Below are 13,777 nucleotides of genomic sequence, written 5' to 3'. Positions count from 1 at the left end.
TTAGTTATTTTACTAAAAACTGAGTAAACTTTAAGTTTCCTAGAACTGTTCATCCTAAAATGCAAAAAGTGTTGATGGTTTTCTGGGATTTTAAATGTCGCTAGAAAGAAATAAGTCTTTTTAATTCTTGTTACCCTGAGGTTTGATTCAGCAAATTCATATTCTTATTTCAGCATCCATACAACTAAAACTTACAAAGACCAGGGCAACTCCAAGCCTTTAAATGCCTATGTTGCTGTAGGACTTGACACTCTCATCACACTAAAAATTGCTTCCCCTCATCCATGGTACCTGTGTTTTCCCTTATGAATCACGTCCACGTCAGTTAGTGGATAAAGTAAAACCCAGTTCTCAAAGAGGGGAAAAAATGTTTTATTTCCTTTAAAAATAATTTAAAACCCCCAAAACTACCATCCCATCACTCTGGACAAAGTTATGTTGTACCACCCCCAAACAACCAAAACCCCCAAGGTAGTAACACTTAAAATAATGGATCCAGTGGCAGTGTTGTCCCCAGAAGCAGAATAAAACAGAGTATGGGTAAGTTACTTAGAAAAGCTTTTGTTCATCACAACAAAAATGAAACAAAATATTACCAGAATTAAAAAAACCCAAACCCATCTGTGGGCACCTACAGAGAAAATCCCTACATTTACTTGAACCTGTAAGTATCACTGACACAGTAAATCTTTTAGTGCCAAGCACTTCTCTAGTTTTTAGAGAAGGCTTGAAAAGAATATTTAATACCAGTGAGATTATTGAAGACTTTAAAAAAAAATTGAGACCATGAAAGAAAACATCATTTCCACTCTGAAGAATGGATTAACACAAGTAACAAAGGATGATACTTCTCCTCTCTGAAAGATAAACGCAGAAATACTAACACAAAGTACTTTATAAAAGCTTTAAGTAGTTTGGAAGGAATTTGGAATGCTTTGCTTTATTTCTTCATGAAGTACTTTAAATGATTTAGAAAGCCTGCAGAAACTATCATTGGAAAGTTAGCGTTTCATTCCAACGCACTTTGTAACACTGGCAGCCTTGGCCATTCTGGGAAAGGAGCCACGAACAGTTCTGGGTATTTCAGTCCTGGACATGAACCAGGTCATTTACAACGTTCTCGGGGCGATTAGGAGCAGCTCCACTGGGCAAGCTGAGTATCTGAAAAGTACTTGCATGGAGAAGACACAATACTTAACACACTGTTGACAGCGGAGGAAATGGGTTCTGCTTACTGACGACAAGCTTTTGATGCTGATGCGATATATAGCCTTTAATGTGACCCTGGCAGGAGAAAAAGACAGCATTAGTACTGGAAGCTGGTAACACAATGCCTATAACCTCAGCTGTCTTCAGACTACGTCAAGCAAAGCTATGTGTGTATGCTCAATCACCACTGCGCTACTGTACTTAGTATCTGTAAGGATCCAATTTACGTAAGTGGGTCGACTCACAGAGTAAGCAGAAAGTTGGAACCGTAACCATGTTTGCGTACTAACGGTGCTGTCAGACTGAGAGCCTGCTGCCAGGGCCCCCTACCGGTCTGCTTACATTTCCTTGAAGAGACAGAGCTCTACAGAAGTGTTTCTAGATTTACTCTTGCTCGCTTTAAGATGAGGATTTTAATTAATCACTATTCCAGACCTAATTAACTAAATGACATAGTACTTCCTTTTCAGACATGTAGTGTTGTAACACTGAAAGAAATCTTCCAGGCACCTAATCTCACCCTCTGTTACTCCAAGACCACACCAAATAATCTGCTTTCAAAACAGAGAAGTGGTTCATTTTCTTGCTGACACTGCAATGCTGCTCCAAAGCCTCTGATGTATTAGAAATCTCTTGATTTCAAGCCTTTATCTGTTCATGAGTAGTTGGGATCCATTTAGAGTAAAAGACAAAATGTGAAACAAAACCAAAGAAATCTGGTTTTAATTTTTTCTAATGTTAGAATGTCAAGAGTCTCCTACTTCAAAGGCAGAAGAACAAATCCCTTTTGGTCCCAGTTACAATTTTTGTATTTTTAAATCAGTATTTATGCATATATAGAAATGTCAGTACTGGATTTGTAATGTAAAATTCAACTTCAGTTTTAACCGTTTCCTGCAAAAGAGGCAGGAACTAGAGGAACTCCTCAGGACAAATGAAAAGATTTCACTTTGGGCACAAGTGAATCAACTTTTTTACACAAGAAAACCTGGGATCACCGATATGTTTTTTGTAATAAACTTTTATTCTCTACCTAATTTTTTTTACTGTCTGAAGTCTGGAAGGACCAAACAACAAGTGGTCAGCACATACCATATATATAAGGTTAGCTAAAATGCACTGGACTTCATCAATATCAACGTCATCTACTTGCATGAATTTCAGCGCAAACAGAAAGGCATCTAAAGATAGCTGATGGGTTTTGAGTAGTAAATATCTGAAAGAAACAACAGAAAAAAATCTGTTATTGAGAGACAATCACTTCAAAATTTTGGTTCTTAGAAAAATGGCCTTTCTACAATAAATTCACTTTACCAGGAATTCAGCTCTCTCAGAGAACTAAGGAGCGCATACATTTCTATCTCAGTCCTAGGTGAAACCGTATTAAATCTGCTTTTGCACAAACGTAGTTTTTGTTATGCTTACACTTTCTTGAAGAGATTTCTGTACGTGATGATTTTCAGCTTCTCAAGGATAAGAAAGATTCCACATCGAATAAAGAAGGTCTCATGCTTTGTCAGAGCGTCATTCAGTAGGAGAAGATTGCCTTCACTACAAGGATGAAGAAATGAAAACATGAGAAGGTCTCACCCAAACAAGAAAAAAAATTGTCTGACTTAGTAGGAATGTCCCTCCCTTGCCTTCCTCAATCATCCCAAATAAATACCTTTTACTTAATACTTTTTGAAGTAACACACAATGCAATAAAATAATCATCATACCTCACAGCCTTTGTTACTTCAGCAAACTGCATAAGGTCATACTTTTTTAAGAGCTGAACTGTTGGCATATGGCCCTGAAAAATAAACGGTTTCCAAGTTTTCCAGGATAAAGTCAAATGCATTTTAAATGTAATCTAGTAAGCTATAAAAACATTTGTTAGAGAAAAAGACAAATGTTTAACCACCCTTTTTTTTTTTTTTGCTACAGAACAAGAGGTGAATAAAAGTATTTGTAAGACAACCCCCTTGCCCCCGCCAAACGCCTTGTAGCTCAACACATGATAACTACCTGTTTATCATGGTTTAGGGTGTCTCTATATTTCTTAATGTTGGGGAACAGTTATCAAACATGTAAAATCAAGATCCTGTGACATGAGGCCTAGGCAGATCCAAATTTTATGTCATGGCTGTATGATCTAATCTGCAAACAGAAGAACCGCGGGAATCCCAAGCATTACTAATAATACAAGCAGGGCTTCAGCACGGTCAAGTGCTAGCTTAGTCTGTACCAGATTTTTTCTTTACTATGCCTCCATGTGGAAATAAAAATGTCCTCTCAAAAAACAAACAAAAACCAAACCAAAACAAAAAAAAAGAGAAAGTTTAAACTTAAAGAAACAAAATTAATTCTCATTGCTAGATCAGGTAAGACTGAACCACCTGCACTACCAAAAAGAAACTTCCCCCCCCGCCCCGCACAGCAGAGATCAGATTGCGCATTGACTTGGGTCAGACTTTAAATTTAGGTACCATCATGCTATGCTGTTGGTAACTCCTTCCTGGTTGGAGGATTAACCGAGAACAGAACTCAGCTGCATGGTTACTGAGAGCTGCTAGGAATAAAAAAAACCCATCCAAGCTATTTTAGCACAGTTTAAGGTTAGTGTTAATGTTTGGGCTTTGATTAAAAAAAAGCAACTCTAAAAACAATGACCTTTACCCAGTTTCTTTAGTGCCTCTTGTACACTAGAGCCGCTCCAGAAAAGCCACAGTAATTCTAAGCATTAATGGACCCACCAGTTTAAGGTACCCAGTCAAGACTGGGACAAAGTTTTTGCGAAGACTGTTTTTTCCTTTATCAACCCTACCATTGAGTGGTCTGCAAACAACCAGTAAGAAAGTCAATAAATAAAAACTGAAAACCAGAAGCCAATTATCATACCTACTATGCTTCACCTTCACCCACTTGACACTCCAAGGGACTAGAAAGAGAGCACTGAATGGAAAAGGGAGGATGGTCATAAACAGGTTGGGGCAAAGGTGAAAGATGGCAACTCACAGAAGCAGGTGATAACAGCATTCTCCATGGGTAACTTTGGTAATAGAGCCAGGAACAGGAAACTCTCAAATCTAGTTCTTGTCCCCTCAGTTACACGGAATTGATCGTTAGCATAATCCCACTAACTCAGGGATACACAAATGCCACCACAAGACATGGGAAAGGACACAAGCAAGAAGCAGAGATGTGCTTAACTCTTTTAATAGAAAGATGGAATGATCAAATAGTAACCAGTCTTTGTTGATTTGTTCAAAACCAAAATGCTCTACTTCATGACCCTTCTGACATGCCTCGAATGGGCAAATGTACAAGGCACAAATAGAAAACCCAAAGATAGGAATCCTTTCTCTCCTGTGGCAAACCCCCCTCGACAGTCTTCAGCCATCTGTTTGCACATCCTCCTCCTCCCCTTCACCAGGTGAAAGAAGCAGACAGATTTGTACTAGTGAATCCACACATTCCCTGGCCCATCTGTGCAGTTCATCACCAGACAGGCACTCTGCTACACGACATAAGTTACACTGCTAAGTGCTTCTCCAAAGAACTCAAAGTTATCTTTATTACAGAAGTAAGCTCAGGTTGCATCTTTAGGAGGCGTGGGAGGAAGGTAGAGGGAAAAGAAGGTGGAGGGTTTGTTTGTGGTTCCCCCCCTGCCCCCTTTCTCCTTTCCTGTGTTGCTATAAATGACAATTCAACATTTTTTGTCCTCACACAACAAAGTGTGTGTATGCTGGCTCTTACGGGGGTCAGGCACAGATAGCCTCTGAATTCCAATAAGGGAAAAACAAGAACAATACCAAGCCATCAGTTTGGTTACCTGCCCCCCAAAAAATTACTTAGAAGAGTAACATCTACTCACCAACAACATTTTTACTGGCAGCAGGTAGATCAAAATCATTCTTTTGTTCTTCTGGCTTGAGCGGTGACAGTGCTCAAAGGCAAATGACAGATACTCTTCAGCTGCAGACACAAATAAAAGTGCTAGTAACATGAGTCAACAACAAAAATGGATTAAAACTGCAACCCAAATTCTGTGCTCAATGGCCATCTGTAGCTTGAACACGATATTTGAAATTATATAAAAAAGAAACACACCAATCAAAATATATTAAGAAAAATGCTGTAAGGATTATTGGAGATTCACACAAAATACAAAGTATTACCAGAAAAATAAGTCCTCCCTCAGAAAGACAAAGAAAACTTGTCAAGGTCTAGATGTCAGAGGTAACAATTACAAGCAATATTGGAATTTTCAGCTCATTTCAGTAATATTATTGTGCTACTATTACAGGAGGGAAGAATCTCAAGAAGAGCTGATGAAACAGAACTCTTATTTTCTAAATTCACAGATTAGGTTCTTCAGCGGATGTAAGGTGCATGCGATGCACACATCTGCTGAGCTGCAGAAACGTGCCAGTGAGATCACACAGCATGACAACATGAAAATCTCTCATCAGTTTTCACCGAGAGAGAAAAATGACAAGCCTGACAGGCAGAAGACACTGTTTAGAGTAACAAAACTGGCTCCAGAACAGACTTTGGTCAGGGGCTTAGGTTAGCGATGCAAGTTGTACACCTTAGCTCTAGAAGCATTTCTATTAGTGAATAAGAAATCTCAGAAATGTGGTTTCTACATCTTCCAAAATCAATGCACTGAGAAACTAATTCTACAGTACGGTTTGCTGAAGATTTCCAACGTGGCATACAGCAACTTGAAGAGGACAAGACAGTCGCGAAGCCTCCTTTGGGAAACCTTTTACAAACCTATTCTTTTGGATGCTCATACATTTTATTATGCATGCACACAATGCATAAGACCACAGAGAACATCACTGACACAAATATTTTAAAACTGGGCATATCCTACAATTAGAAGTGTCATGTAATCTCATCTCTGATCTGACTCAGCCTGTGGGCCTTGGATCTTTCAGCACGACTTTTCCTTTGATCAATGCAAACACAACTGCACCTTTACACACATTTTGAGTCACACACACACGACATCAGCCAGATTTCACACCAAGCAGCAAGACTTTAAATCTGTCTTACTGGCACACAGTACCTTGCTTAAAGTCACTGTCAAACATGGCTTTGCGTCCAACATAATATCTGTATGTAACTCGCTGTGCCATACTGTATTCATCCTTCAGATTTGAGCTGTCAATTGCTCTAATTAAGGGCTTACATAAATGGAGCTTGTTGATCTGTTAAAAAAAATTAATTGCCTTTTACTCAGAGAATGTAGATACACAGTATCATATAAAAAAGGGTGGGTTTGACTTAGAATATGAAATGCAAAACACAGCTTACCAGACTTGAACCCTACCTTAAAATAAATTTTAAACAGCTGATTCACGAGAAACAACATGCCCCACTTTTTGGAATCTTCAATGCCTGCTCGACTGTCATAAGAAAAGAAAAAAAACCTACTAGTACTGAACATTGTAAGAAAATAATGACTTTGTCCTTATGGTGACAAGTCATGATATCTATCCTCCATAGATATTTTATGGATTTTTAGGGTAAAAATAGGTGTCTGAAAATAAAAGCCAAGGCCAAACTCCTTCTCTTAAACCATACCAGCACTGTCAAAACAGAACAAGTGTTCCCATCTTAAATTTTGATCAGCTCTGCTACATTTCTTCTCAACATAATGAAAAGATGTCATGCAGAATATTGCTCATCTGCATCAGGGTCCTCACTCCGGTCTGCAGGTAACACATACACTAGCACAGCAGTTGCTTATAATATTCAAGGTGAAAGAAAGGTGGAAAAAAAAAAAGCATTTTCTCCATTTCGGAAGTATTAAAATTGCTAAGACTGGAAACCAGAGTCACCTCTTTCCCATCTAACCATAACGAAGCAAACTTCACAACTGAAGAGGGCACAAAAGTGTTAATGATCTTTCCTGAGAAACAGGGACATAATCAGTCCCTCCCAACAACATCTACTCGGAGTGTTAAACCTGAAGGGAGGCCTCTCCAGCTGTAGTTAATAGCCAAGAAAGAACAGACTATAAATGAGAGGAAAAAACCCTCAGAAGTGTTCGTTCTTACCCAGATATGGTCTTAGTAAGTGGAAAAATCTTATGGAAAGTTCATTAAGTTCTTAATTTAATAGTGCAAGTTCTATAGAGGATCTTTCACTTACGTGTCACTGGCACAGACTCGAAAACAGCTCATCAGCAGTTCTGCTGCTTTTTCCAACATGTCCCCAACTTTGCTTTTCCCTTTCTTCACTAGCTGTTGATCTGCCTACCATTACAGAGCAAGAAACAATGTGTAATTCTGCATCCTGGTTTGCTGGGTTGTAAAACTTAACACAACATTTTATAAAGTCTTATAGCAATATATTTGTCACGCTTGCTATCCCCCAAACCTAGAAGGTAGTCAAGCTCACAGAATAAAAGAAAACACTTGGAGAGGCTCCTGAACACGTACCAAACCTAATGCACAGGAGGACAGTCCTTTGAAAATAGCACTGACCGCTATTACCTTTAGCGCCACTAAGCTTAATGCAGCTCTCGGAAACCTAAGTTCAGGGTCATCTGATAGCTGAATTGGAGCATTAACGCTTCAACTCAAGTTTTCAAAGACCAAGAGTCTGGCAAAAAAATGTCTTTTTAACAAAAGCAAACTAAAATGACTCCCCAGTTATGGAGTCTGAGTTTTAGAATTTATAGTTAAGCTTCTCTCTACAGTCACGAGGGCTAGATTTTATTTCTACATCATATTCAACATTTTCTAGTAGTAACACCCACTGCTAGGACCTGCGATTTTCAGAAGAAAATTAAAATGTATGTTACAGCAGCAAGAGAAAAAAAAAATGAGTTGCCAACACATGGGAAAGTTCCATGCACTGATTAATGCACAACTTAAACAACAAAGAAGAGTGGGGGAAAAAATAGCAAGTAGATATTCACCATGTGCTTTCTAAAAAGGTTTATTATAAGGCTTGCATTCTCACTAGCTGAAACGCAAGGAAAAGAAATGGAAATGCATCCTTTGCTGCATAAGTCTTCTCTGTATCCGCATCCTTTGTATATACTAAGGTTAGAAGACAGAGTTCAAACACTTCCAACATGGCTGATCCCACTTTCCCCTTTCTCATGCATCTCAAATACACGAATTTGCCTCATTCAGACCGAGAATCAAGACTTGTTGCAGAGCAGGTGCACACACACACAAAAAATATTCTCCGTGCAAGCGTGCCAAATGTGTTGTTTTGTGGGTGGGTGGGCACAAGAAAGTGCTGTGGGGACAAACACTGAAAATACTGGATATTGTCAAACCCTAACCTAACTTGACCTCTAGCTTCACCTCTTCAGGTAAAGTGACTAGGAGCAAGATCACGACCCTGTCATTTACCTTGGCCTAGCAGTTCTCATTAGATCCCTACACAAGCTACTTCAGTTCACTACCCTGAGAAAAAGAATGTAAATTTGTTTGGGTTTTTTTGCTTGTCAGCAGTTGCATGGGCTCAGCAAGGGCTCCAATAAGCATCAAAAGCAGTACACACAGCTGGAAGAGGGGAAAGGAAGCAGAAACTTCCCCTCTTCAGATGTGGTAAGTGGTTAATTAGCTCAGTTGTCTGGGATATCCCCACCCTTATAAAGCCTCCACCAAATCCCAAGGATAACACACAGAAATAGTGAGTTGTGCCACCATGCTACTCTATAGTACTTAATCCCTTCGTACGCTCTAAGCAATTGCTGAGAGTTGCGTGCAGGTCCTCAGAACCTCTCTAGCTCAAGTTGCAAATGGGAGGTGGGCAGACTGAGCAACCTAGTTTTTCAGTAGGACTGGATGAATTCAGTGTGTCAACAAAATCCTAAACGAGAAATTAAACAGTACTGAGCAAAATTAGGCTATGTAATAAAGTCTAAAATATTTCCACCATGGAAACTCCTAATAGGTAAAAGTAATGAGGCTGTTAATCAGATCTACTTACATTATTAGCAAAAATTCGAAGATCAAGGGCTACAGCATACATAATAGGTAAAGCCCTGGAAAAGTAAAACATAGTATACTTAGTATGTGCAAATCATGTAATAAGTAAGACACAAGAAACAAGCATTTTTTTTTTCCTAGTTGGTCATAAAACTAGAAAAGTATACATTAATCTTTATTTAAAGAAGGATGCACCTTTTAAAAGGAAAAGTCTTCAAGATCTCAGCATTTCAGAAATCTACACTGGAGGAAGCATTAACTCAGAAACATTTTTTACGGTGGCTTTAATAAAATACCATCTCACCTTGAACAAATTCTTCACGTGTTTACTTATGGACCATTCTACATAATTAAGCTTAAATGTTTAGTTTTCACACTTTTGGATCTAAAAACTCAAACAGGCAGCAAAAACAATTAGGCGGCATTTAAGTATCGCTGGGGATAAATAAAAACTATAGACATTTTAGTTTGACTACTATGGTATTATGATAGTGAAAGATGAGAGTCTAGTTTCTAGCAGCTATGATATACCCACCAGTTTTCCTCTTTATGTGCCTGAAATGCTCGCAGGAAAGATGTATTGTATTTAAAGAAATTTAAAATGCTATTAAATGAAGCACAGATATAAAAAACAGCAGTTGTATGGCACCACATATCACTACATGAAAGGGCAGAAACCAACAAAGCAGCAAGCAGATGAGGAGTCAGTATGCAAAGACGCAGCAGGGAAGAACGTGAGCACAGCCACGCACTCCTTGGTACGGCAGTAGCCGTGAGAAACACTGGTCGCTTAGAGATAAGATAGCAGCTTTCTTTATCAGTATCTTCGCCTCCAGACAAATACAAACTGGTACGTATATTAATGATTTGAAGGTCTCCTATACTCTGTGAGAAATTAATTTTCTATTTTAGAGGCAAGTGACAGATTCCTTCTTAGTCCTACAGAAAGTTGAAAGAAGAGTGTATCTGGATTTCCTTGCTCAAGAACCTAAATAGCTGAAGTGTATTTGGAAGCAGACCACATTCTATTAGATTTTAAAAGGGGTAAAGATAACTTATTCTACAAGAAGACATATAGTTAATCTGAAAACAATATACAAGGTTTATGGAAAAGGATATTGGACGATAACCGTTTGGCATTTGTATGCTTCTATAAAGTCATGGTTTCCAACAGCGTAAGTACACCTGTCAAAGAAAAAGTGCATTAGTGCATCAGAAAATATCATGTATGTAAGACAAATATTTCTTTTTGCCTTTTAATAGGCGTAGAGCTTTAGAGTTTATTTAAAAGAGACACAGAAATATGATTAGAAAATGGCACCAGTATTTTAACACAGCACTAAGCCTCATAATTGTAGAAAACTGACCCGAGAGAAGAATGGGGATTTGTTTGTATAATATGTACAGTATTAACGGTAATATGCTAATGCTTACTGAAACTGTCACCAAGATTAGCATAGATTAAAAAAAAAATCCAAGGCTGTTGAAAGTGAACTAAAGACTGTGTTAATGCAGAATTTTTTTTAAATAAAAGCCTCACAGAATTACTTAGGTCCTAAAGCTGTCTTAAGAGTACTTTTACAACTAAAATTCTCTTTTAAAAATATTTATTTCCCTTACTTATTTCACTCTAAATTCTTGTGTAGCTAGTAAATGCAGAGGAAAGGAAACAGCAAGCACCGAAACCAAAGCTGTGTCAACGGCTATACACAGATGACTGCCAGGTACATAAAGCAAACTTTATGTGGAGAGGAAAGAGAAGGTTTTTATTTCCTGCAGTTCTAGCATTATTTATAAGAGTAATAAACACCAAGTTTTCAGATGTAAGCCCTTTAAAATAACTAAGTAAGCTTAAGGATAACCTTCCCCATCCCTGCTGGATGCCTCACAACTGACTTTACATTCCTGGTCCATCTTTACCTTAAGTGAGCTGCAAACATTTCATCATATGGTGGTTCCAAAACTTGTTGACACTTCTCCTCTGGAGACGGAAGCTAAGTACAGAATAAATCAATGAAAAATTAAAGGAACACCCAATGCACCAGAAACAGAACATCGTATGGGTATTTTGTCATGGCAGTTTTATGCATACATGCCTTTGCTATCTATCAGAACCTTAAGTTGTATTAATAATCACATCCAGTGTCATGAATTGCTAGTGTGCGTTCTGTCTCCAGAACCTGGTTAGAGCTAGCCTTCAGTAAAAGCATCTGAAATGTATACAGCACAAACACTGGACCCTTGCCACCCACTGGTTTACTCTTTATAGTCACTTCCACTGTGCCACGTTACTAACTAATGTAGACCTGGCCAGAAGGGACTTTCAAAACTGGATCTATCCAGAAAACAATTCAAAGTGGAACACAAAAAGCCATCCAGGAAAAAAATGGAAATACATAATATCCTTGTAAGAAGAAAAGGGAAACAAACCTAAAAGGGGATCCTGCTCTGGCCTGTGAAACAGATTTCTGAGGTCTATCTCCAATGGAAAGGAACCCATATAGAGAGCTAGGAAAACTGAAAGCAAAACAAAAGAAAGCTCAAAAACAGATTCTCACCTGTAGCCTTGGGTTTGCAACATGTGGATGTTTAAATGATACCAATTCTGCACAAAATTGTCCATCTCTGCTATCAATGGCTTCTTGTACCTACCAAAGAAAACAGCCACATTACAGAATAAAACCCAGTCACAGCCACACAACGTATTTACGCGTGACTACAGAAGCCACCTTCTTGTTACCACTGTTCATCCACATCAATATCAACCCAAATGTGAGTTTTTAAAGGTTTAAAACTGAATGAATCAATATTGTACTTTCAATACACCTGTTTTTCAAAAAGGTATCAGGGAGAAGGTGGGGCGAATGCTATTGTGGTTTTTTCCATATTTGTAGGATATGAGCAAACCAGAGACTCTCCAAACAACTTACATGGGTTTAGCATTGTAAAACAGCAGTTGTGAAACAGATTTGGTTAAGATTTTAAAAATTCCAGTTGGACTTACAGGCATCAAACATATATGTGAATGCATAAACGGTCTGAGTATTATTGTTTGCAATGCTGTAGATGGAATTTGCATGTCATTAATCAGGATTTGCAAACATGTTTCATGTGAATTTCACGTTTATTAAGAAAAACTACTTCCAAAACACAAAATTAGCTCTCCTTCACTTGGAAAAAAAACACCAATCTCTTAAAGAGTTTAAGCAGTTGATTTTCCGTCTTTTGCCACTTCCCTTGCTATTTTAGTCTATGATTTTTCCCATTTGGTATGGGCTTTGCGTACAGCAAAAACATTTTATTTTTTTTTCCTATCAGGACACAAAAATATGGCAAATAAAGCACAAGCAGTGGGAAAGGAACTCTTAAGAAGTAATATCTAAAAGTACTTCCACAACTGAAGAAATTTCCAGCTTTATGTCACAATAAGCTGCTCAGACAGACTATTTTTTTACAGGGAGTTATCTTTAGCAGGAAGCAAAATTAAACTGTTCTCCCACAGAACATAACATTTACAGTCTTGACAGGTTTCAAAAGTATTCTGTACAGATGCTAGTCTAATATCAGACATTACCTTTGGAATGATAGCTACGTGTTTAATCTACCTGTCTTTTATTTTTAAGCGTTACGCATCCTGCTATCTGTCACTTCCTTGCTTTGCAATCCATTGCTTTGGATTTCCATCCTCGCCTAGTGAGCGTCCATTCCACCAGCAAAGTGTCCGAGTTTGACACAGAGCAAAATGTTTTTTTCATAAGAGAGAAGGTATCGGTGAGGGTTGTGCATAAACTTAAGAAAATGCAAAGAGTTTAAATGCACAGACACGGTGTATATGATATGGAGGGTGGAGACAGAGGATCACAGGGACTGTCAACTGGAGAAGATGCTGACTTTTCAGAGCAGATCACTGTCCTGAGAGATCGCAGCCGCCCCATTTTTGAGACTAAAAACCGAACAATTATTCTCTTTTTGTGCCCTTCACTCAGTTGACTTGACTGAAGCAAGTAAGATGATAACAATGATGAAAACATGATGGTTCAGAAAGAAGCAGTAAGAGCGGTCACACTAAAAGCCTGACACTGAGAGCTCAGTCCAGCTGGTACCTTTGGGACCTTACTCCTGTCTGCATCCTCCATGCCACACCCACCGTGCCGCTGCATTTCTGTACTTCTTAAATCCCTGTATTTCTTAGATCCCTGAGCTGCATTTGTTACTGCACGCGCACACAATCCCAACGTGTCAGTTCTTATGGAAAAATTGCTTCACTATTCATTCTATCAGTAACCGTCACACTTTTCAGAAATTCCAGGAGTACATCCTTGGCAGACAGTGGTATGCTTACTACAGACTTAAAAAATATAGCTGTTTACCACGTCGCACGTTCTAGGTTCATTTATTTCTTAAACAAGGTAACAAATTTCCAGCAAAGAAAAATACACCCGCATAATCTAGCAGTGCCCACAAATAAACAACTTCGCTTACTTGCTGCAAGTACTGATTTATGGTGATGTGCGCCATTAAAATAGAAGCAGAAGAGGCAGGAGTCCCAAATAAAATGCAGCCGTATCACATTCTGCAAAACGAGCAAGACTTTAAGAGAACGGCAGAGCGACAGCATC

The 13,777-nt window shown here is 38.5% G+C and overlaps 1 protein-coding gene across 1 annotated transcript; it reads right to left on the bottom strand.

The window, feature by feature from the left end:
- Nucleotides 1-694: 694 nt before the first annotated feature.
- PCID2 (PCI domain containing 2) lies at nt 695-13,714 on the bottom strand. The gene is made up of 14 exons (XM_009326275.1): nt 13,641-13,714; nt 11,717-11,806; nt 11,079-11,152; nt 10,278-10,343; nt 9,694-9,735; nt 9,160-9,214; nt 7,360-7,463; nt 6,536-6,611; nt 6,272-6,413; nt 5,069-5,169; nt 2,931-3,004; nt 2,635-2,760; nt 2,302-2,425; nt 695-1,284 (listed from the first exon to the last, which is right to left on the bottom strand). Exons 1-14 carry the CDS (start codon nt 13,674-13,676, stop codon nt 1,195-1,197), a joined length of 1,200 nt encoding a protein of 399 aa, XP_009324550.1. The 5' UTR covers nt 13,677-13,714; the 3' UTR covers nt 695-1,194.
- Between the last annotated feature and the right edge of the window lie 63 nt (nt 13,715-13,777).

Source organism: Pygoscelis adeliae, unplaced genomic scaffold (genome assembly GCF_000699105.1).
Source record: "Pygoscelis adeliae isolate BGI_AS28 unplaced genomic scaffold, ASM69910v1 Scaffold156, whole genome shotgun sequence".
Lineage (NCBI taxonomy): Eukaryota > Metazoa > Chordata > Aves > Sphenisciformes > Spheniscidae > Pygoscelis > Pygoscelis adeliae.
This window is presented reverse-complemented; position numbering and strand designations above follow the sequence as displayed.